Source organism: Anser anser (genome assembly GCF_964211835.1).
Source record: "Anser anser genome assembly, chromosome: 7".
NCBI lineage: Eukaryota > Metazoa > Chordata > Aves > Anseriformes > Anatidae > Anser > Anser anser.
The window spans coordinates 4,036,703-4,062,898 of record NC_139727.1 but is presented as its reverse complement, the minus strand read 5'-3'; the positions used below and the strand labels follow the sequence as shown (position 1 = coordinate 4,062,898).

At 40.8% G+C, this 26,196-nt stretch overlaps 1 protein-coding gene across 7 annotated transcripts in view; it reads right to left on the bottom strand.

Annotated features, from left to right (window-relative positions):
* ZSWIM8 (zinc finger SWIM-type containing 8) overlaps positions 1 to 25,543 on the bottom strand; it is a 108,381-nt gene extending 82,838 nt beyond the window's left edge. For 3 of the 7 annotated variants that reach the window (XM_083845173.1, XM_083845169.1, XM_083845172.1), the window contains exon 1: positions 23,064 to 25,541. In XM_083845173.1, the coding sequence (XP_083701299.1) occupies positions 23,064 to 23,241 (178 nt within the window). In that variant the 5' untranslated portion in view covers positions 23,242 to 25,541. Of the gene's footprint in view, positions 1 to 23,063 lie in introns of all 7 variants that reach the window. The other 4 variants (XM_083845171.1, XM_083845170.1, XM_083845174.1 and 1 more) reach the window with 3 other exon arrangements.
* Positions 25,544 to 26,196: the final 653 nt, after the last annotated feature.

Genomic DNA, 26,196 nt, shown 5'->3' with positions numbered 1-26,196 from the left:
AAATTACGTCCCACCCATCTATTGTCACGTGAAACACACAGCTTACATGAGAACCATCCCACCCTTTTTGCTACTGTTTCATGTGAATTACAGGGTTGATTTTTATCACAGTTTTATAATAGCTATAATTATTCCTGCAGGGTAAATAACAGCAACAACAAAACAAAACCAACAACAAAACACACAACAAACCAAACCAAACCAAACCGAGCCCCAAAACAGCTAATGCAAGCTATTCACACACACATGCATTTTCACCAGTGGAAGCAAATTCTGTGCCAGCAGGACTTACTGACATAGGTGTGCTACATTGCTTAACTTTTCCTAGTATAGGGTTGGCTGTAGGAATTGCAGCCAACACTTCTTCATAAAAACAGATCATGTTCCAACTAAGCTACGTTTTCTTCAGTACAATAGTAGAGTTTGCATGACAAAGAGAGAGAGAATAAACTGCTTGAATAATCAGCAAAATAGGGCCAAAGAGAATACAAAGGAGTTATCAAATGGAACTGAAACAAATCCAACTTGGCCAAGCACTGAATGTTATCTAATTACATTATTTCCATTGGGTTACTTCCAGTTGACACATGACCCTAAAAATAAACTATACATACAAGTGAATAAATACAAACACAAGTGAACAAATCTCACAGTATGACATAAGACAGTGCAAAGACAAGACTCATTGTCTTTTTACATATACCTTAAAGAAAACGGGGTGGCATTTCTTAGCAGAACAAGTAAACTACATTGTAAGACATCTTAGGCTGCATTATCTTTTGACAGATCAGTCTACAGCTTTGATTTTATAGCTATCCCTAGCCCACATCTCACATTTCCTCTCACCTCCACCATTGGCCTCAGTCCAAAATGTAACACAGTGGAACAAAGTAATCCAACTATAGATAGAACAAGGAGATGGGGAAAATGGAGTGAGGAACTTCTGTTATCAAAAGTGAAAATGAGAAGAACAGAAAAACTATCAGGAAAAAAGCAGAGTGCAATATTGACCAGTGAAGGAGGTGTGTGCAGGGCTGTCACAAAACTTGTTTTACGAACCTCATTTAAAAAAATGGTAAACATTACATTCCTTTTTACAGGATTTGCTATGTAGAAAGATAAATCTGCCACTGTGGAATGCCACTTAGGCATTTAACTAAAATAAATCAAGCAGATATACATATCAGTAAAGTGCCCCTTGACTTAAGGCAGTTACATATTCTCTCTTATACCCCTTGAAACCAAAAAAAGTGCTGAGAACTCTCAAATACAGGCAGCAGAACAAGCCTTGCATTTAACTATAACATACGTAAATCAAACCTCTTCAAAAATGTTTGTTTTCTTACTGTTTTCTGTACATTTCTTTCCAAAATTCTGCTGTTGGTTTTACTTTAATCTCCCTTTTTTCCTTTCTAAAAATTTATTCTCAGTGTTGATATCTTTAAGAAGTACATGTGAAATCAATATATTCCTTTCTGTCTCCAACGTTGCAACAAATATCAGAAAACTCTGCCTGTCTTGAACTCTGTAATACTCTAAGCTGAATGCTTTGCACAGTTTCCCAAGGTGAACACTGCAGAATGAAACATGACCATTGAAATTAAAAATTTACTCTTCATTTTGAATAAAGATTAGACCCAAGGCATTTAGGCCATTACTTATACTTCTTTCCTTATTATTCTTCCATTTTGCTGCATAATCAATATCCTACAAAAACCAGGATATATGTTTTTTTAAAAATAATCAAAATTCACCTCTGAACTGAGGATAAAACACACGGTACACTGCAAATGCCTGAAAATAGGATATATTCTCTTCCTTCAAAAGCATTTCTCATCCAAAGCTCCTTCCACAAGGCCCCGTTACTTTAGTTCTCTTTCCAAAGAAAAGGCATTCAGTTATGAGCAGAACAATCTCAATGAGTCACAAACACACCACCACCACTCAGTTTTCTGCCACATCAGCATTGTGCCCAGGCAGATCCCAGCCCTGTAAAGTCATCGGAAAGGGAAGATCTTCATAAGTCTTGAACTAATGTACTTGCAGCCCACGGAAGCAGTAAGGGTACATTTCTGTCAGCTTGCTGGTTTGTGGCTTTCAAGCACAGACTTGTGAGACAGGAAGCCAATACCTGTCCTGTACAATTTCCCAAACTTCAGGTCATACTATCAAAAAATGCAGCACATCCATAATACAGTAGTACAGCATACATACAAATAGTGGAATATTAAGAGCATCCTGGAATAGTCTTGGGATAATGATCTTTGGAGTAAATTACCTAAGCACAGTTAAATGGGAGCTTCATGACGCAGTCACAAATGTAGCAGCTATGTTTTCAAAGACATAAAGGAAGAGTTCTTCTCCATCAGAGTTGAAGAGGTATTGCAGCCACTCTACTCTTTGCCAGCAAGACTTTGTGAAATATGAAATACTCAACCACAACCACCAAGCTCCAGAAAAGAAACTAAATACTTACAACACGATGCAAACAAAATAACTAACAGTTTTAAACATACAGAAGACAGAGAGAGAACAAACAATAGCATTATTCACCTTTAAAAACCTATGCCAAAATGTGCCAAAGCTGGGGGAGAGAGGATTTAAGATAAAAACGTTTAAACTAAATTGAACCGCTTGAGAAAATTCCATTGTAAAGGCTCACAGGCAAACTGCTGGAGCAGCTATAAAGCTATAATACGTAGTAAAAGAAATATTAGCTAGACCTGTGCTTAGAATAGACTATCTAATAAAGCACATTAGATAAAAAAGAAAAATCTCACTCAAGATGCCCTCTTTCAGGCTTGTATGGTGATTCTTACAATTAGGAAGTCATTTCCCTCAAAAAATCACCACACTCTGCATTATAATGACCTTTTGGAACCAGACAGCTGGTCTCCGGGCAGTTCATAGTGGACACGCACACACACACATCACAGATTGCTCCAGCACAATTGGAGCAAATTGGTGTTCTCATGGCAGCTCAGCAGACATGCCCAAGACTGAACAAGCACAAAGAGTGTAACTTCTTGCCCCAAATACCAGAGAAGAAACACAAACTGGCAAGCCAAGGGGTGATGAAGCTGTGCTATATAGTCAACCCACAGATGGGGCAATTCAGACCCCAAGACTGAACCGAGACCCTGCAATGTCAGACCTGGACAATTGAATGGACACAAGAAGCTCCCACACACACACCTCCCCACCCTAATCCAGGTCTCGCTTGACTACCTATGGCATGACGCAACCTGAGAGCTGAAGATTCAGCGTAATACTCAAATACAGAGTCCCCGCTGCCTTCAACTGGCATTCCTCTGTTTCAGATTAACAATTCCATGCCATTTTATGCCAAGGGGAAAAGGCAATGTTGTTCCTTGTCAAAGCCAAGCAAACCACAGTGTTGCTAAAAAGTAGGGGGTTCTTTTATTTTACAGATTAAGAAACAAATGTGAAGATGCATGTTCCTGGCTCCTAAACCAGTCAAACAGCGTCAATCTTCAGAAAATAAGCACCTCCTTTACACTAGGACAGCTTCTCTATCAAGTCAAAATAAGGTTTCAGCAATTTGTTTCTCAGATACTACTTCAAACCAATTCTTCTGCAAAACACCTCAGCATTAACAATGCGGCTGCAGTAACAGAGAGCAGCCCACTCTGGAAGAAACTCTTCAATGGAATTCATCTATGCAAGTTGTTCAGATGCTGAGACAGAACAATAAGGTTAGATGAAAAAAAAGGTATTAAGTGAGAAAGTATGCTACAAACGCTGCTGCTGATTGTTAATCAAGCTTGCTCAGAAAAGATGACTGAAAGGAACAGTCTCATTTTAGTGCTCCTTTTGTTTTGTTTCCTTTGAAAATGTTTTTGTTCCTGTTAAAATGTCCACATACTCAGAACAGGCTAGCAAGTGCAGCTAAAGTTTTAAAACCTTAATGGGATCAGTGTTCACAAGACTTTCTTATACCTCTTATTTCCCCCAACTAGAGTTATACAGCTCTGTCTGGTTTTCATAACCATTTTTCAGCAGTGAAATTACACTGAGAATAATGTGGTAGGGTAGCAAATGCAGAGATATATAACACCATGTTGAAAGCAAAAAGGAGAATTTGGGTGAGCCTACATGAGACTGAAGCCACAGAATGACATTTTAATGTACAAAATATTCGAGAAGTGGAACGAGTAACAGAATTTTTTCATTAGGGTATACTACATAACCATCAAGAGATTCATAGCTTTTAAAAATACAAATAAATCCCAGATGGGCAGATTATGGTCAACAACTGGAAACCTCACATTTAACTGACAAACTGCAGCACCTATTACTATACTAATTCCATTGCAACCACAATAAAATTTTAAGAATAGCTATTTATTATTTTATCCAATGCAGAGCCTAATTTTATCACAAGAGAGTGTCCAATTCATCCTTAAAGTCTCTGTTATCTGCAACAAAAGCCATAGCACAAAGTCAAATCTCAGCTCAATTTGGTTTCTGAAAATTGCTTAACACTGTCACAAACAGCTCATATAGGTAGCAAATATGCTACAAATATAAAAAATACTTGGTTGCTCAAACTACCTTTTTGTTCCTGTATTCACACCTCATTTCAAAATCAAGTAAGTATATAATTTGGCTAAATGTATAGACATATCCTGACACCATGACTTCTGTCTCCATGATTAGGAAGCAAGAAAGTATTTTTTCTTTAATGCAGGTCTTAAAATACACCCAAACACCAAAAATCAATACTTTTGTTTGTTTGTTTTGCACGTTAAGTCCTAATAGGTTTGCAAAATACAATACTCGATTACACTCTGGATTTGTGGTGGATAAGCATTTTGTTTTGTTTTCAAGTGTCAGTAAGTTTAAACCTGTTAAGTCCTGCAGGTCTCCTTCTGGTCATCTGAATCGTTTAAAAAAAAATCTGAGAAACTTATTTCACAGTCATTTTTTATACTCACTCTGCATGCATATAGAGCTAAAAAAATAAATAAAACAGCTGACTTAACTTTGCTGTTAGAGAAGTAACATCACCACTGCCCTAATATCAAGCATAGAGACTGCAACCCAGAACAATTTTTGTTAAAGAAGCCAAGCACCTAACGGAGTAGGGATTCTACATGCTCAATTCCTACTCATATTTGGAATCCTACATATTCAACTCCTACTCATATTTAACTCCTACTGGTGGCTGTTTCAATATTAGGGTGAGTTAAAAAGTATTTTATCTTGAGGTTATTGTTTTTAAAGTTACATCTTTGAAATCATAAAGTGTTGAAGTATTAGGCCAGCTTCTCATAATACTTCCACAAGATTTCACAAAGCACAAAAAAAGCTGGTGAGTCTTTATAATCCTATCCAACACCTGATAAGAGAACTAAACCTTAGAAGATGCATGATGGTTGTGTAAGGCCCAAGAGTCTGAACCTACTTCATTTCTAAATCAGTTAAGAGTATACCAAAAATCCCAAAGCCATGTCTCAGCTTCCTCTATAGAATTCTTCATTTCTCCCTATTCTACACAACCATCAGCCACCATCCACTGCTATATAAAATGGTTGTGACTTACCTTCAGAGAAGCATTCTTCTGAGATGCTCTAGCTAGCAGTACCCCTGCTTTTAATGCTAAAACAATGCTGAAAAGAACAAGCAACCACAGATGAATGCAGCAACTACTTAGAATTGAACAGAACAAAATAGTTCAGTTGGAAGGGACATAAAAAGATCATCGAGTCCAACTGCCTGACCACTTCAAGGCTAACCAGAAGTTAAAGCATTTTATTGAGGGCATTATCTACATGCCTTTGGAACATTGACAGGCACAGGGCATCAGCCACCTCATTAGAAAGCCTGGTCCAGTGTTTAACCATCCTCAAATTTCTGTTGAATTTCTAGAGATTAGTGTAAAAATGGCTTTTTCTTCCCGCACTCTTTTCAAATTAGCCTTCTCCCTTGAGAATCAGAACCCTTACCTCTGTGTCACACAGATGAGAGGAGAACTGGAGAGACACGGACAGCAGGTTTAACACCCTCTACCAGATCAGCTACTCAAATCTTGTTGTCAGATATCCCAAGCACAAGTTTGTTTGAAACTTCCACAAAATGATTCAGAAACATTATTTCATCCCACAAAATATAGTGTCTACTATAATCGTACTGCAACAACAACCAGAGCAGTGACTGTTACTTTTATCACAACTTAATCAATAAGAAGAAATTACAATTTAATCCAATTCATGCAGTACTGGCATGTATCACAGAATCACAGAATCGTCTAGGTTGGAAGAGACCTCCAAGATTACCCAGTCCAACCTCTGACCTAACACTAACAAGCCCTCCACTAAACCATATCACTAAGCTCTACATCTAAATGTCTTTTAAAGATCTCCAGGGATGGCGACTCAACCACCTCCCTGGGCAGCCCATTCCAATGCCTAACAACCCTTTCAGTAAAAAAGTTCTTCCTAACATCCAACCTAAACCTCCCCTGGCGCAACTTTAGCCTATTCCCCCTCGCCCTATCACCAGGCACGTGGGAGAATAGACCAACTCCCACCTCACTACAGCCTCCTTTAAGGTACCTATAGAGAACAATAAGGTCACCCCTGAGCCTCCTCTTCTCCAGGCTAAACAACCCCAGCTCCCTCAGCCGCTCCTCGTAAGACTTGTTCTCCAAACCCCTCACCAGCTTCGTTGCCCTTCTCTGGACTCTCTCAAGCACCTCCATGTCCTTCTTGTAGCGAGGGGCCCAAAACTGAACACAGTACTCGAGGTGCGGCCACACCAGAGCCGAGTGCAGGGGGACAATCACCTCCCTAGACCTGCTGGCCATGCTGCTTCTTATACAAGCCAAGATGTTGTTGGCCCTCTTGGCCACCTGGGCACACTGCTGGCTCATATTCAGCCGACTGTCAACCAGTACTCCCAGGTCCTTCTCTGCCAGGCAGCTTTCCAACCACTCATCTCCCAGCCTGTAGCGCTGCATGGGATTGTTATGCCCCAGGTGCAGGACCCGGCACTTGGCCTTGTTGAACTTCATACAGTTGACCTCAGCCCATTGGTCCAGCCTATCCAGATCCTCCTGCAGAGCCTTCCTACCCTCGAGCAGATTGACACACGCACCTAACTTGGTGTCGTCTGCAAACTTACTGAGGGTGCACTCAATCCCCTCATCCAGATCATCGATAAAGATATTGAAGAGGACTGGCCCCAGTACTGAGCCCTTGGGGACTCCACTAGTGACCGGCCTCCAACTGGATTTGACTCCATTCACCACAACTCTTTGGGCCCGGCCATCCAGCCAGTTTTTAACCCAACAAAGCGTACGCCAGTCCAAGCCACGAGGTGCCAGTTTTTTGAGGAGAATGTTGTGGAAAACGGTGTCAAAAGCCTTACTGAAGTCAAGGTAGACCACATCCACAGCCTTTCCGACATCCACTAAGCGTGTCACTTTGTCGTAGAAGGAGATCAGGTTCATCAAGCAGGACCTGCCGTTCATAAACCCATGCTGACTGGGCCTGATCACCTGGTTACCCTGTAAGTGCCGCATGATGACACTCAAGATAATCTGCTCCGTGAGCTTCCCTGGCACTGACGTCAAACTAACAAGCCTATAGTTCCCCGGGTCTACCCTCCGACCCTTCTTGTAGATGGGCGTCACATTTGCTAGCCGCCAGTCGACTGGGATCTCCCCTGATAGCCAGGACTGCCGATAAATGGTGGAAAGCGGCTTGGCCAGCTCCTCTGCCAGTTCTCTCAGTACCCTCGGGTGGATCCCATCCGGCCCCATCGACTTGCATACATCCAAGTGCTGTAGCAGATCGCCAACCATCTCCTCGTGGATAGTGAGGGCCACATCCTGCTCCCCATCCCCTTCCACCACCTCAGGGTACTGGGTATCCAGAGAACAACTGGTCTTGCCACTAATGACTGAGGCAAAGGCGGCATTAAGCACCTCAGCTTTTTCCTCATCCCTTGTAACTAAGTTTCCCCCTGCATCCAGGAAAGGATGGAGATTCTCCTTAGTCCTCCTTTTTGTGTTGATGTATTTGTAAAAACATTTTTTGTTATCTTTAACAGCAGTAGCCAGATTTAGCTCCAGATGAGCTTTGGCCCTTCTAATTTTGTCCCTGCACAGCCTCTCAACAGCCTTATAGTCCTCGTGAGTGGCCCGCCCTCTTTTCCAAAGATTATAAACCCTCTTTTTTCTCCTGAGCTCGAACCACAACTCTCTGTTCAGCCAGGCCGGTCTTCTTCCACACCGGCTTGTCTTTGGGCACGTGGGAACAGACTGCTCCTGAGCCATTAAGATTTCCTTCTTGAAGAGTGCCCAGCCTTCCTGGACTCCTTTGCCCTTCAGAACCACCTCCCAAGGGACTCTGCCAACCAGTGTCCTGAACAGCTCAAAGTCAGCCCTCCGGAAGTCCAAGACAGCGGTTTTACTGGTCCCCTTCCTGGCTTCACCAAGAATAGAGAATTCTACCATTTCGTGGTCACTCTGCCCAAGACAGCTCCTGACCACCACATCGCCCACCAGTCCGTCACTGTTTGTGAACAGAAGGTCTAGCGGGGCACCTCCCCTGGTAGGCTCTCTAACCAGCTGCGTCAGGAAGCTATCTTCCACGCTCTCCAGAAACCTCCTAGACTGCTTTCTCTGGGCTGTGTTGTGCTTCCAGGATATGTCTGGGAAGTTGAAGTCCCCCACGAGAACAAGCGCTGACGATTTTGCAACTTCTGCCAGCTGCCTGTAGAACTCCCCATCCATCTCCTCATCCTGGTTCGGCGGTCTATAACAGACCCCCACCAGGATGCTTGCCTTGTTGGCCTTCCCACTGATCCTAACCCACAGTGACTCAACCTTATCAGTCCCAGCCTCAAGTTCCACAACATCAAAACACTCTCTAATATAGAGAGCCAAACCACCACCCCTTCTGTGCTGCCTGTCCCTTCCGAAGAGCCGATAGCCAGGCATTGCAGCACTCCAGTCATGAGAGTGGTCCCACCCCGTTTCCGTGATGGCAACCAAGTCATAGCCTGCCTGCTGCACGATGGCTTCCAGTTCCTCTAGTTTGTTACCCATGCTGCGTGCATTAGTGTAGATGCACTTCAGCTGGGCAATTGCCTCCTCTCCCGGCCTTGCCATTGTGCCCCCTGGCACAGCTCCAACAGGCCTTATTTCAACCCCGTCCCCCTTCTTACCTAGTTTAAAGCCCTCTCAATGAGCCCTGCCAGCTCCTGGGCTAGGATCCGTTTTCCCCTTAGAGATAGGGACCCGTCTGCAGCCATCAGGCCGGGTGCCGAGTAAAGCGCCCCATGGTCAAAAAAAACAAAATTTCTGTGTTGGCACCAGCCTCTGAGCCACGTGTTAATCAGGTGGGCTTTCCGTGTCCAGGGAAGATCTGGGGCAGTCTTAGGACTGCTGAACAGACCTAAACCAGAAGAAAAAGGCTGATGCTTTCTGCTACAGGACTTTTTAGAAAATGATGCAAGAAGCAGCTCCTCACAAGAAGCTGCTACAATGTGCATGAAGATGGAGGCAAGCTCCTCAATACACTGTTTTGGAGCAGCTGTTCACTTCTACCCCTCCCAACTTCATCTGTAGTTTCCTATGTCAGGAAGAATACTTTCAGAGACAAAATATCTGAAGGAATCCTCTCTTCAGGGCACTATGACATGTTAATAAGAAAAATAATCACTTCTGTTCTGTTACTCCTTTTTTCACCACTGGTGACCATGACTAAAGAGTTTCAGTATGTCCAAGTAACTAATTGCTGAGTAGATAACCCTCAAAGGTCCTCTTGCACTTTCTAGGCTGAAGAAGAGCCACAGATATGAAAACTTTTTCTACACTCCAAAGGTCAGCTGGCTGAAGAAGAGATTTACTTTCCTTCCTTACTAACTTGTCCTCATGTCCTTAAAGCATCATAGTTAACATACTCTTCATATATTGGAAACCAGATCTCTAGAAAGAATACTTGATTCAATCATCAGAACCACTGGACAAGGCAAAGGTGTAAAGCTACACATTATATTTAATAACCAAAAAGATGTTTGATAGAGAAAGGGGGGGAGATAAAGGTGAAACCAAAATTCATGATTTCTAAACTCCAGGACAGAAAAACCTGAACTTTCCTCCATCACTAAACTCGAACTCCTAAGATTCTAGTCACTTAAGTTCTGCCTCACAGTTCACATAAAATATTGTTGCAAAAACATACAAGGTACCTAGAGAAAGCATCTGCTCTCAGCATGTCAGGATCTCTCCAAACGCAAGTCAAAACCAGATCAAAACAGAAAGCTGTATTTTCCATTTAACTCTATTGCTTCACCTGTGCAATGACTGTGAAAATCTTGTGCACAGAGCTGCACTGATGAAATTGGAGTATCTGATGTTATGCTGATGCCTTATGCGAGATGAGATCTGTTTGTCTCTCCATAAGCTCTGAATCTCAAGAACAAAATATCAGCAAGCTCTTCTCTCAACTCTCACCCACTCTAACATGACTGAGGTCCAAAAACTGTAATACCAGCATTAGGCAGGCAATGCAGCATTCACAACTTGACAACCTCCTCTGGAAATGCAGACAAGAAAGTTCTTAATCCAATCACCCTTCACCCTTCTGTTTCCCTCCCTGAAAAAAAAAAAAATAGAACTCATTTCAAAAAAAGAGCAGCCTGGGCAAGCAACTGACAGCTGTTAGAAAACCTAAAATGAACAGCAGATTTTTGTAAAGAAAGACAGACAGTGCCACAAAACACTGTATTCATGCCAGTGCTGGCCAAGGTTTCACAACAAATTGGGCAGCTTGCATTCAGAATAACTCCACAGCTGATGAAGCAGATCAGCTGCAGGCTAAGTCATTTTCCCGGCGCTGTTACCCCTCGCACTCCATGCAGAAGCACACTGCATAACCTGCATTGTGCATTCAGAGCACAGAGATCAAACAGCCTCTGTTTCCTGAAAGGAAGGCTCAGTGCCACCACTTATTTCCACTTCTGCCCCACACAAAGTATTTTATAATCTCAGATTTCAAAATTAACCACTGTGGCCGACAACAAACAAGCAAGTTACAAAGACCACCAGGGACCATATACTATTCTGAACACAGACAGTGGAAGACAAACACAAATCAAAAACCCAGACTGCATCCCAGCTGAGCATCTGTATCAAGAAGTATTGATATGTTTTCTAATGCTGCAAGGATGTCACACAAAACACCATGCAACACACAGTATTTAATGTGTTGCTCTCTACCATTAGTATCCATCCTTAAGTATTACATGCAAAATTAATCTCTAACCAGCTTTTTCCTATGCCTAAATCCCAGAGCGGTATCACTTGGCCTCCAAACAAATGCACTGGCAAACACTGAAGCGCTGCATTACTGAGCTTTATCAGAATGAGATCAGGCCAATTTTATTAGGCTTATGGCAAAGTTATTGGCTGAAAAGAACAGATCAAGGATGAGGCATTCTCATCTCTAGGGTGAAAAAAAATTAAACATCTGTCAGAACCTAAAAGAAGATACCACCTTTTAGTATCACCAGTGCAAAACCATTACAGGTTTAAAAAACTGTTTCCACAGATAGGAGTCAAAAGAAGTTTGATACCTAAAAATATTTCAGAAAAACTCTTACCTGACTCCTATTTTTACTTCCTTTGGTTTTGTTAAAACCTCCCCCAAATCTAACCTTGGGTCTACAGCTTTATGGGAGGTTACAAAGCCCACTCAATGCTATCCCTCAACTCTAGGGTCTCCCAGTGCAGTTGAGAGGTGCAGCACAGCAGCCTGCGACTGGCACGAAGTGCTGCTGCAGGACACAAGCTCCCAAAGACAGCAGTCCCCAGCCTTCCTCAAGCTCTCCATCCCTCAGCAATTACATTTCCTCTCACTAGAAGTAAGACATCTGTCTGATCATTCTTTGGTATCCTGCAGTTGGAAAAAGTTCCATCTCTAACAAGAAATGACTTCTCTTCCACTTCCCTCCCTCCCCTCCCCTAGAGAGGGAACAAAAGGGTGGAGAAGCCACCTCGACACAAAGCTGAGTCTCGAGGAATACAGGAACAGGCCAGCAGCTACACAAGGTTCACAGAGGAGAAACTAATTACAAGTACATCTATCATTTTCAGTGCACAAAAATAATGGCAAATGCAACACAAAAAAGCTGTGAGGCACTGATTAAATACAATCCACTGCATGAATTTGCTTAGTCAGATGGGCAATACCTTCCAGGATATTTCCAACATCACAAGACTGAAGCAAAGTCAACCATCTTCTGAAAATATTTGCAGAAGTCTTGAAGCATTTGCTGCTCATAACCAGTAAGGGAACACTAACTCCCTGTCCTTGAGAAGGTTAAGCAGCTTAGCTGACCCCGCACACGACTGCTTTAAAAGCAATCCATTAGTCAATGAAAACTTCCAAAGGCATTCAGGGTCAAATACAACTAACTTATCTGTGTCAGATCACCTTCCCTTCAAACCATGCACGAAAGTTATATGCAAGTGTAAGTTGCAAATATTTTCACACCTGGCCCATCCAGCTAGCTCCAGAAAATGCATTTACAGCTGCTTTTCCCTTTTTCTCCCATCTCAGCATCAACTGACCTAAATATGAGGTAGCAAATGTAAGTACACGTAATATGCAGAAGAAACTGTAAACAGCTCAAGAGAATTATTAAATGATGCCCTACAGACTTCACCAAGGTATAAGATTCTCATAACAAGTACTCATTTCATTTTTAGAGCTATTAATTACATCTTTACTTAGCAGCAGGATTACAATGAAGCTTAAATGTCAAATACTTAACAATAATTTTTACAGCAGCCATCAGCACTTCCTAAAAGCACCAAACTTAGGCATTCAAGCCATCATCAAGCTCTTCAGTTAGCCTCTAACACGGATTAACAAGGATTCGTGTTTGTACATTCTCCAGAGGATGGGCCAGAGGCAAATTTATCAAGTAAGAATTCTAGTACAGGGATATTAAAAAGGAAAAATAAATAAATAAAGGTTAAGTCTCAAGAATAACATTTTGTTAATACATGAAGTCAGACAAATTTGAACATATATCAAGACCTGTAAAAGCTGAAGCCCTTCAAACACAAGAAACAAGACATGGACAGATTCCATAAGGTCACACAACATTCAATGTTCACAGCTTCAGCAAATTTTTTTGTATTTCAAAGAGGAATCTGTCACATACATTGGCAAGATGCCAGTAATAACGGTTCAGCTACACGTAGGCATTGTTTTAATGAATCTATCTAAAAAAAGAGTCCAGATGGTAACTTGGCTACATTCACTTTAAGGCCACCTCACTTTTTCCATTCTTGAATTCTGGCTGGGGAGACATGCTCAAAGCTGGATCTTTAACAATCTTTAGCCTAATGAACAAAAAAGCGGCAATTAACTTTTTGCACCAGTTTATATGGAAAAAAAAAGGGGGGGCGGGGAACAAAAAACTATACTAATTAGATTTTAAAACATCAGTGTTTTCATTTTCAGAGCTTTGCCAGTGCATTAATCCTGTTTACCAGTACTTCTGGGTGGCAAAGAATGATCATCACCTACTTCCATTTTTCTCCTCTCTAAATGAAGAGGAAGCCAGAATTGCTGGCGCAGGTGCTCACCAGCCCACCTCAGTAAATTTCTTAACTCGTGAGGTCTAAATATGTCTGGATGCCCTCCTGTAAATATTCTCATTGCTTGCAGACAAATTCTGTGTAATACTTCTTTTAGCACACAATTTATATTTTTGTAAAAAATGTTGACTTTCCTCCTATTTTTTGGGAGGGTGTCTCTGACCTCCTCTTTCATTTTGTTGAATCTATTCTCCCTTCTCCTGCATGACAGCATCCAACATTTCTCCCATGGACAAACAGGATTTCTTCTGAAGACAGATTTTTTCATCCTCCCTCTATCTTATCCTTTCCTTTTCTTGTACATGCCAATCTCATACAAAAAAAGGAGCTTGAAAGCTCTACTATTTGTCTCACAGCCACAAACTAAACCTAGTGGACCAAAGAAAGGCATAAAAGTCATCGAGGCATCAGGAAATAACACTCAGGTCTACTGCCTGCAGCAGCCAAATAAGGATGTTATGAATTTCTTTAAAGACACTATTCCTGCAACCTTTTCAGGTTTCCCTCTTCTGTGAAAAGAGAATGTCTTAATTTCCAATTTTTTTCAGTGCTGCCAATTTAACAACAGACTTTTATTTAAATACAGAAAAATCAGCACAAAGATTTGCTCGCTGAATATAATGCATCTTAAACGTTTGACCTAGTTTATACTGTTCAATACTTACATTTTCTCCTTTTTTATGTTTTGTTGGAGCAACCTAGAAACACTAATAATTCATAATAGCAATACTATTTCATTAAAAACATATTTTTCACAGCATTATTTTTCTCAAAATATGCAATTCCAGAAGACTTTATGTAACAAGTATAGCCTGAGAGAGTTCCTTTGTTTCATTCTTTTAGAAGACATTATGTTTCCAGCTGTATGTAAGCAAATATAAATGCATTAAACATACTAAAAACGACAGACTTTCCATAAGCCATGCCCTTAACTTTTAAAGCACCGTCAAAAAATGTGGTCAAAGATTCTAGTTTCAGTGTTTTCTGATAAAACTGTTGGAAAACTAGTGTGGCACAATCCATAGCCTTGCCAGAATGTTACTGCCATTCCACAGATGAAGAAACCAAAAAGGACGCATCAAAAAACACACAAATTCAAAGGAGTATGAGAATCTTCTGGTTGGTAACCCTATGCCTTCTGACCCCAGACTACAGGATCAGAGAAGGAAACTTAGAAAAGTGTGATATGGTATTTTAAAATTAGAACTAACATTTTAAATATTTTGTATATTACGCATCATTGTTCTTTAATCTTAAAAAAAAAATCCTAATGTTTTAAACACTTGATATATATGTGCTTTCAATTTTACTTTTGAAGTGTTTAGAAGGGGGTCGCAAAAGAGAAGGAGGGAGGAAAGAGCTTAATACAAATAAAGTGCGTTAAAATAAAGTTGAAAATTAACATTTAGCCATAACACCATTTTAAATTACCTTTACAACTGCTTTTCAGTCTTACAATTGGATAGGTGACAGAAAAAAAGCTGTTGGTAAAGAAAAAAATCTTAAAGAGATGTCTACACTTTAAGAGCTAAAGAATAAATTTGTTTTGACTCTTTGACTTTTTACTTAACGATATGAAAAAAAAAATATCAAAACTAATTATAGATATTTTAATCAGACAAACATTTACCCCAAAACTTTGTTAAAGTATGTAAAACATCTTTTGAAGCTGTACATTCCTTTCTTCCCCTGGAACAAAGTACTGTATAATAACTAGGACACCAGACAATTAAAAGGAGATGGTTTCTGTTCCCAGTTTTATAACTGGTGTACAAGATGTTGGTCAATCACTGACATCCATTTCTATTCCCTCAAAGGTATACTGTAGGGAGGAAGAGTTTTTTTTTATTTGTTTGTTTAAAAGACCACCTTATGACCAGCCATTTACTTTTATTTATTTATTTCTGGTTCATATTTCTTAACATTCAACTGTGTTATCTTTTTCTCAACATACTGGAATAAGTTGTATCACTCAGCAACCACTGACTATCAATAACTTGCTATGGTCAAGAAACCACTCTCCCACTCACTAAACCAAGTTACAGTAATATGTACACATTTCCCTTCAATTCTGTGCAAGTTTAAAACATGTAAGGGCACCTTTGTTACACTTGGGAGCTCGTAGAGTAACTTAACTCTTTTAAAAAACTGGGCATCAAAACCAAGCAAAGGTTCATAAAGTATGCTGTACAAAAAGCAGCTTTCTCAGTTACTCTGAAAATGAATATCCATTTAAGTACTTAAACCATTCCTAATCTTCTACCAAACTTTCATAGCTGTAATTACTGAATTTATATTTGCTTAAAAATGAACTTTACCATAGTTACTACACAAGTTCACTTCTTTTCTCACTTCTTTTCTCACCAAAGACACAAGAAATTTATACTGCACAAAAGGTGCTATTTTTCCATACACAGGTTATGTTATGACTTTACTGCTGTTCTTCAAACAGAACTGCAATTCCAGACTTGTAAACCTGCATATTAAACTGCATTTAACCGGTGCCTCTTCAAACACAAAGATCATGCCACTATATTAAGCAACACCACTACAGAGTAAGAGGTGTATGAAGCTGACGATAGCCGAATGCAATTTACGAAGCTACCAGGCCACTTCTGCATAGTGAACAAGCCTGCCTGGCTTCTGAAAGCTCCCATCACTTTCTGAACTCAGCAACTTGCAGAAAGATCTCCAATGGTCAAGTGAAGAGTCGCAAAGATTCACCCCCATTGTAGTATGTTAACTCTTCAAAAGCAGACACAGAAAATGCAGGTTTTGACATTGAGTGATCTGCCTACAAATGAAGATGCATCTTGTGAGTAGCCAAGCTCTAATTTTAAATCTCCCAAGGTTTACACTAGGGCAGGAATTACATCTTCTCCTGTACTTTTTAAGAATTATCAGGGGAAAAAGAAAAATCTGGTCTCTTTTGCTCCTGACATAATCAGCAACACTGCAGAAGCAGCAGCAACATTTTCAGTTTCATTCCCCACGGCTTCTCTGATGGGTGACCCCAGACATGCAGAGGGGGCACGGCTCAAAGCACAAGGCTCTCTGCAGTGGCTGTAAGGCACACAAAATTAGTTTCCCACTTGCTCTTCCTGCTTGCAGCACCAGATCATACAAATATTCAAACACATTAATTTAATGAAGAAAACAACTTTTGCTGTCAGCATTCAAAGAAGTGACTTATGCAAGAAACACATGTATAAGCATTAAAAGAAAATGCTGTTTTAACTGTGTTATCCTGAGAAAAATAATCAATGAAAGACATTTGCATTTCATTGTCAAATGAATTTGTCCAGATAACCACATACTTCAAACATGAAGTGTAGCTTGAGGTGCTTTTGTCTTCACTTTGTTTTTTACCTCAGGAAAGAGTTAGTTAACTACATGTAAAAAAAAAAAATCCTTTAGCAATAAAGAACAGGTCAAAGAAAAATAAAATGGTGGGAAGGATGGTGGATATAAAGACATGGATAAGAAACAAAGGAAGAGAGCTTGATCCAGAGCCTAGAATCAAAGCTGAATCCTTGTCACTGCTTCCCTGGAGGTGAGCATGTCACAGAGAAGAACCGCTATAACTTCAGTCCACCTGAAATTCAAAGAGAGGACCTGTGATCTCTGGTCATTCAGCAACACAAGGTGAAAGGAGAGAGAAAACAAACAAAAAGAAAAATCCCTGGGAATCAGGAAGGCCTCCCCGTACAAAGATGAGACATTAAAATATGGAAAGAACGTGCAAGACTTCTCATGAGGAGAAGTTAGTTTAAAGGAAGAGGTCAGAAGACAGCAACAGAGTGACACCATTTAAATTTGGCCATTTAAAATTGCAGTAGTAAAGGTACATCTTTTCCTGATAGCTTCTTTACGTGGTTTCCCCAATTCCATCCCTGAAGAGAAGGGTACACACTTGCAGTTATCTCAAAAAGGCTCAGGAAAATGCAAAAGAAGTGGCAAACGTGTGGGAGTCATTCAGCTTGTCATCCTCCCAAAAGACAGAGGTATCACTGCTTTATGAAATAAATTTTTGTTTAGTAGAAACTTCTAGACAGCTTCTGAAATCTGCATCCCTGCTCTGAAGCGGTGCATTTAATTATGCCAATCAGTCTTGATAAATGGCAGTCTCCAGAGTTTCTTCAGTACCTTCAGCTCTCATGAACTGACATCACTTTTGCACCTTGCACAACCTCTGCACAACCCTCAACTTGCACTTTTGCTTCTGCTATACAGTTAGTCAACACTACCAAACACTATGTGTAATGGGATAGAGTACGAAAACAGGAAAAATCCACTTACTAGAGTGAGAAAATATAGAGAAACCTATTTTCTACTAGGAGCTAAGCCTTCACTTCCATGTTACCTTTCCTCTTTGGACAGCTAATCTCCGCTCATTTCATAAGCATTTGCAATATCTTCTCACTAACATTCAGATTTTTAATTCCTATGAAGAAACTCATTGGGCAGCTATACAATACTCTCGTTTAACAGTTATTGTTTTTTTTAATGTTATCAGCTAACTTGGACATATCATAACAGATATTTGAGCTAAAACAGATTTGTCACATTATATTACATTAAAAAACACACACACGTAAGATGCATTACATCTGCATCTCCCAGAAGTACAAGCTGATTACATAAGCTCCCTCTCAATACCAGAGGCACAAATAAAGTAGAAAAAAATCAATTGCAGCCATAATACTCAGTAACAGTCAGCAACAAAACTGCAGCAAACCATGGAGTGTTCATTTCCAGATTCCTCAGGCTCTGAGTGGATACTTTGGATGACACCAACACTCTTCTCAACAAAGAACAAGAGTCTGAAAAGCACAGTATAAATTTCAAAGGGAGTATGGGTTTTTCTTGTTTTGTTGTTGGGTTTAGTCTTTTGGTTTGTTTTTGATTTTGAATTGCTCTTTGAGCAAGGGTTAATTTTAACTTATTAAGTTGTTACTGGCAATGCTGAGAAAGAAGTGTTGCTCTCTAAGCTATTTATTCTTTGTCCTTATAAATGAATGAAAATCAGTCACTGCCATTTTTCCAGTGTAGACACTGTTCCAGCTTTGATCAGGTTGTCTCTCTAAACTGATCACATCCATACCTCAGGCTCTGCCTATTCTCTGCCAACCTTTCCCTCACTATGGCTTGTATTTTTGAGGCACTGTGCCCGGTACTTAACATTGTGGGCATTCCTAACAGTTTGGAAGTACACAAATTTTCTGGGGCTGGATAACAAGAATATTTTGTAAGAGATTACTGCCTGCATCAGTTCTTAGTTTAGTTTAAGGGGTTTTTGCCATATGGTAGGCAGCAGTTAAAGGAAAGAAAAAAAGATCAAGCTTTAGCACTATAATCACTATTGATTACAGTTTCAATGCAACTCGTTATTACACTTCCAATGTAATGCAGTGTGAATGAATAAATGCAAACTGAGCAGAAAGTATTGTGAACACATTATTTAGCAATCCTACAGTATTTACAGCAACTTCTTAAATGTTTGGTAAACACTGATGCTTCAGAAACTGTAAAAGACTGGGTGGGAAAAAGCTTAGACACTTTCAAGAAGAAACAAAGGCGTGGTGGGTTTGGAGCATACTTCAACACGCACTCTAAGACCTCTGTTGCAAAAAATACTCATGTATTGTCATCATAACTGACGACAAAACCTTTCCAGGTATACCAGGCTGATTTCAATTGCCAATAAAAAAAATGCAGCTATTTTTAAAAGTGAGAAGGGAAATCAGACAATCATACTGCCTCTCAGAATGGTTTCCAGGGAACAAAAGACTACCTAGAAAATTGGGGAAATGGCAAAATCATTGGTAGAAAGGTGATAAATTGGTGAAATGTAGCTTGATATAGAAGAAAGTGAGTTAGAGCCATAAACCAACTTGGGGAAGCAGGCAGTTCTTAAAACACTGCAAAGACATTGTTCTTCAAAACGTCTGTTCACATAAACTTCAGCAATTAATTCAGTCTGCCTGTTACATTCTTCAGGTAGCACAACTGCAAGCTTCTCATCAATGATGTATATAGTCAAATATATTACTAGGATTATCTCACTCAAAATGAAAAAAGACGGCTGAAAACAAGTAATCAAGGAAGCCTAGTGTGAGAAGAAGCCATTTCTAAAACAGAGGTACAAAATTATTTAGTAAGTTCTAAATGACTCTTGGTTTTCCCAGAACTGACATGTTTTGCTGAAATTTTGTCTGGAATTTCAGTACAGGTGAATCCATGGAAATTGTGAGGAGTCTCAAAATCCAAGGACATTAAGTGGACACAATGCATTCATCCTTTATATTATCAATCCTACATTTAAAAAGACAACTCCTCTATTGAAAGTAACATATGAGGAATTTATCATAAACCAGTAAAAATCAAGTTGAAGAAAAACAATCAGCTACAGTCCTGTTTTTCTGATGCAACTACTCAAGATACTTGATTTTACAAAGAATTCAGTTCCAAGGATCATATTAGAAAAAATTAGACATTTTTCATTATTTTCATTATAAGACCTTTCATTATTTTTTCTAGCACATTGACAGAGTGACTAACAAATAAGTAAATAGCTCAGCAGTGAACGCTGTCTCTATTTGCAACAAGACTTATTGTTAAATTTGCAGTAAGCATAACCATAATACAGAAAACACCCAAGCACAAAGTAAAATGTTGCAAAAAGTAAAAAAGCTGCAAGTGGTGGGGATGGTGGTTTGTTAGTTTGTTTAAGAAGAAGAATCCTCAGCCAGCAGCACTTCCCTCAGTCTCAAGGGGATTCTTTTTGAACTAATTAAAGAAGAATTGGACTCTCACAAGGACAAACTCGAAACAATTGAAAAAGCTAGAAATTATCTCTATTACATAACTTGTCTGACTGATTACAAATCAAAAAACAGGCTGAGTTCCAAACTGGAGGAAAAGGCTAACAGATTATAGTTCCTCTTATTTTCCTGTAGATTTTAAAATCGAAGCTCTCTGTGTCTAACGTCATTTCATGTTTGCATAGGCAGCTACATCACAGGCCACTACAAAATGGTAAACTGTGGAAATAAAAAACACACAAGCTGTACTTAGAATTATCACATTTTAGAAGACTCACTACAACTGACAACCCCAGGATCCAGCAAGTTCTTAACATAAATTATTTTTCTGACTGCAAAAAAAAAAATCTCAAAAAGAGGTGTTAAAAATAGTTAGATTTGTACAGGCTTTCTGGAATCCACGCAGATCCCAGATGATGAAAGATTCCAAGTCAGACCAGACTCACTGGCAACACGCTGTGTATAGTAAAGTACCTGCAAGTGTTCCATGTTAGTAATACCATACGTGAACCCATAGAGTGGATAAATAATTATTTAGGTAGCAATCCATGTTCACACACCTCTCAAAATAACCCTGACCAGAGCCTGGGACCGCCAGCAAATGCCTCAACAGCAGGCAACAGCATCCCTTCGGAATGTCTCTCTTGTTAAAGCAAAACTTTAGCACAAACGAATTAAGTCTCCCTACAGATAAAACCTAAAAGGTATGAACCAAATACAAAAACTGCAACCTTTGCCTACACAGGTCTGCAAAACCTGGAACAGCAACATCTCCATATGGTGTAAATAATGACAATTATCACAAATACGATGTTAGCTGCTTAGTTTCCCATGTCAGGAAAGAGACCAAAGATTGCAATTATCTGCAATCTATTGAAGCAATTTTTCATTTTAATGCAACAACTGGATGACAGTAGAGAGAGCAATTGCTGCTTGCTTTTAATTCAGTCAAGGGAGCTAAAGGAACTAGGCCAGGATCCAGAAAAACACAAAATCATACACTGAAGCACTGGAGAGCAGACAACTAAAAGCACCACCACCTTTCCAAGTATCATTCTGACCTGCTGATCTCATACAAACCAGTTTCATACACCACTGTTGAACTACAGATTTTCCACAGCAGCATGTTGTCAAAACTTCAGCTCTTTTCAAACAAGTTAATATACACAACAAGACTTAAAGCAACGTGAAGTTTACTGTGCCCATCCCTTACTTCTGCATCTCAGGATTTACACCCTTAAGAAAACAAATACAATTCCGACACTGCTCACCCTCTTTACACCTTCAGGATGTTCCATATGAAAACCAGTGCATCCCACCAGCAGGAGCAGCATACAGAGTGCTATCCACCTTGGGTGCGTATTCAGCTTTTCTCTCTCTCTCTTTTTTTTTTTTTTTAAAGTTTCCATCCCACCCTGAACTCTACTACTGACTTGTTGACAGATGCAGACAGTTTCATATCTGGGAGTAGGGACAGTTCTAATCTTTATTAAAAATTTAGAACTTAAGCTACTCTGGAAAGCCTATGGTTAATGCAAAGTGCACTTTCTGGTCCTAATCCAGTGACAAGTGAATGTTTGTCCATAGCATAGCACTGCCAGATTTCAGCACAATTCATTATAAATTGCACTCTCTGTACATGGAAGGCCAACATTCAGAAAAGAATGAAGCTTTGCATTTCAGATAGGGAGATATTAACAAGGCAGCTGATGGTCACGAAGGTCAGCAGTAACAGGAAAAGTACTGACGCTGGACTGAAAAAAAGAAAGGAGATAAAAGGAAGAGCAGAAAGGGCTCGTGTAACTTCTGTTAACTGTATGTCTGGCTCTTCTGAGTGTAAACGCCGCCTGAATTCTAGGGTTATGATGCATCACGATAAAAGACAAATTATATTTTAATTAAAAAAAAATCAAACAAAGATTTAGTAGCTATACCATAAAGATTTTTTTTTAGTTTCTAATGCTGTCTATTTTTGTCTGCTATTAAAAAGAAAAGACTTATCAATGGAAAAGAAATAAAACAACCGTTTTGAAGCAGACACACTGCAGTTTTCTCATTCTTTTGTCACAGACATATGGCCCTCTTGCTTTACTACTACAAAAGAAAGTTTGTTATTTTAATAGAAAAGAGAAAATTAAAGAAAAAAATGAGAAAAATAGATTGCTCTATACAAAGATGCCTGTACATGAGTAGTTTTACAGCAATTATAAAGACCTTTGTGAAACCTTTGAGTAATGCAATCAGTGCAGCTGGGAACCGACCTATGTATAATTATTTCCAAATAAGTTTGTGTTTTTTTTACAGAAGGTTGTTTCTGGATTTCCGAGAGCAAGCCAGAAAATCAACTGAGAAAAGCAGAACTACAATAATACAGAGAACAGGCAGATGAAAAGTCACACAAAAGACTACTTTTTCTTAAGAACCCCAGTAAATTCTCAGTTTCAGTCTTTGTTCAAAAGTTATCCTCACAACTAGCCTGCATTTGACTTCTCTTTGCACTGTTAGTACTTCTGCAGATCTCCTAACCCAGCAACGCCCCCTCACCCCACAACTCCCACACGTCCAGAGAACAGCCCGAGGGAACCGTGTGATCTAACCTTTCATTTTGACAGTGGGAGAATTGGGTCCAGCTGACTGCTTCCTCCATCCTCTCCAGTTCTGGCAAAGGCTCTCTGCCTCAGAGATGAAGGAACAAAGAGAGTCCTCTTCAAAGTGATCAGAGTCTTCAAAGGAAAACCTCTCCCCGTCCTCCCACTCGGCAAACATGAGTTCCATCACATCCGACAAGCAACGTGGGGGGAAAAAAAAGAAACAGAACTGCTCGCTTTAACAGGTGGAGGGACTTGAGGACTCGTGTAATGCTTAAAATCTCGATTCCGTTCAGGTCCCCATACTACGGTACCAGGAGAAACGGAGCAAGTGTTGTCTTGAAGTGGGAGAAGCAGGAAACCATCGCAAACTAACGGGCGCTTGTAAAAAATCCCAGGAGACAAGTTTCGCTTTGTTTAAAAAAAGAACAACGTGTATGTCCGCAACGTGTATCAGAGCCTGGAGGTGTGGCTCGGGTGTGCAGAGGTGCTTCCAGCGCGTGTGACACGCGGAGCCCGGCCACTTCCAGCGCCGGGCGCCCCCGAGCCGGCCGGGCGGGGCGCGGAGCCGCTGTCCCTGAGCTCGTGCTTTGCTCACTCTCAGTACACCAAAACCCACCCGGCGGCCCGGGTCCGGGGGAGCGACGCCTGTGGGGCGGGGGCCAACTTCCCCCCGGCTGCCCGGCGCCGTAAAAACGCCCCCGGGGCGGAGGCAGCGCGGCCTCCCGGCGGCTCGGCACCGCCACCGTCACCGGCGGCCGGCGGACAGCGGCTCCAGCCTCATGGGGGCGCGGGCGGCGGGCGGAGAGAGCCCGGCGATAGGCGATGGGGGCCGGGGGCGGCCGCCGCCGCTGTCGCCGCGGCTGGAGCCCGCGCTCCTAGGGGCCCATGGTCGCCGGGGCCCCGTGCGCGGATGCCCCCTCCCGTGCCCGGCCCAGCGGCGGTTCACGGTCCTGGCGCGGTAACGGCGGCGGCGGCGAGTGGGTGCCCGGCGCGGGCACCAAGATGGCTCCGCGCTTCCCAGCTTCACCTGCGACACCCCCCCGCCAGCTGAGCCCCGCTTCCGCCGCCGCGCTTCCGGCTTCCGCCGCCAGGCAGCCGCGCGGGGCATGACGGGGGGGAGGAAACGGCTCGCTGAGGGGCTGCCCGGGGCGATTCGCCCGTGAAGGGATCCCCGCGGTGAAGGGGAGTCTCCTTCTTTTTTCTGTTTTCCCCCTTTTTAAGATAACTATAGGCAGTGAGGGAGCACAGCTTGTGCTAAAACACACCTCTTGTCCCCAGCATATACCACAAATATTTCACCCGAGGTAGAAATAATAGCTACGGTCACCTAAACAGGGATGAAGGAAACATTAAGCTGCCCAACACCATTTTCACTTGGTGTTCTGTTTTGTTTTTGTTTTAAATGCATCTTTTAAGAAAGAAAACAGTTTAAAAATAAAAAAATAAGACATGAGGGGAATACTGCTTGTACAGGAATAAGTAGAAGGAGCTGTATTCAAAAATAAAGAGTCCAACAGCACCGGCCTCTTGTCTCAGGCCAAAAAATCTCCTTTCTCTCCACCAGAGCCTGGAGGGAAGGAGGCAGGTGCCTGGGGAGTTGGAGGAGTCTGTACAACTCTGAAATTAAAAATAAGAAAGTACCTCCCATCCCAGTTACGTGAGGAGTTACGTTAGGTTTACACAATATACCTACTCTGAAACCAGAAGGCTTTATTTTGAGCTTTTTCTATAATTCTGTTTTATTTTGGAGACCTATTTAATTGTTTCATTGTGAGAGTAGGCTGGTGTAAAACCTAATGGTAAATTTTCTCTGTAAGTTGAGTAAGCATCAGCTGAGCAACCGCAGGCTGGACCTGCATCTTCCTTCCTGTATTTGTACAGAGGAAAAAAAAAACTCATAGGAAAAAGAAGAGCTAAGGAAAACAGAATGAAGTATTAGGAAACTATTCCTAGAGCTGAGAGAAACTGAAGTGCTCTGTCTGAGAACACTTAGCATGTTACTCATCTTAATTCACCGTAGTCCTCAATCAAAAAAAAAAAAAGAAAAGAAAAAAAAGAAAAGATAATTGATGAAACCTCATAGTGGGTCTCAAGAGATACCCCTTGGACCTTAAGGGAAACTATAATGCTTACCAGTATAGAGTTTAAGATCTCAAACACAGAAATGTGCATTAATAAAATGTCCATCAACTGTAAAAAGTATGTTTACCTGTATAAATGTCAGATCCTTCAGTGCTTCCTACCAGTAAGGAAAAAGGGAGCAGTCCACAGCTTCTTAATCCTCAAATCTTTCTTCTATACTTCATCTAACTTAATATGTTGCTTGTCCAAAGTGGCTGTTCTAAAAATACTTGTACAATTCCTTTAAGGGATCTTCTTGAGGAGATATCTGAGGTAACAGATACATGATAAATGTAGTCTCTGCATGTCTTTTTACAGAAATCATTTTTTTGCTAAATAAACTCTCACAACACTAGTAGGCTCCCCATGCTTTTTTCTCAGATATTTTTTTGCCAACAGGCTGCCTGTATACATTTTTATTTCACAGGAAGAGCTCATTGATAGCCATGCATACATGCATATGGCATATCTGAAGGGTGGTACTATCCCTAATAGTCTGTTATACAAGAATGTATGTATTAAATCCTCTTAAAATCAATTCAGGAGCTCTGAAATTCACACTTTTCCTTTTGGGAGGGGAAGGGGCGTGGAGCCTAGAACCTGTTTTTCAGCTAGCCAGAAATGCTATTAATTAACAATAGTTGCTGTAATTACCGTGTGAGCTAATGACAGTCAGTCAGGTAGTTAGATAACTACTGTCCCTTTTTACAGTGTGCAGGGGCAAGCAGAAAATGATATTCTTTAGAACCTGGTGATTTAGAGCTTCAAGCAGAGTAAAATTCTGTACCCCTAGTTCTACAAAGTCAAAACGTTTAGACCTTGGCTTCATAAAGATAACAATGACAGGATACTTAACATCCTCAAAAACACAACAGCAGGGTGTCAAATGCTGACTCTACTGATAAAAAGTTATCTGAAGGAGTATCTTCATCAGTGTGACCCTAGCATGTACCCTATTCTTCTCCACACTTGGTACCTCACCATCCCGCCCAGGGGTTCCTTTCCATTTTCAATGATA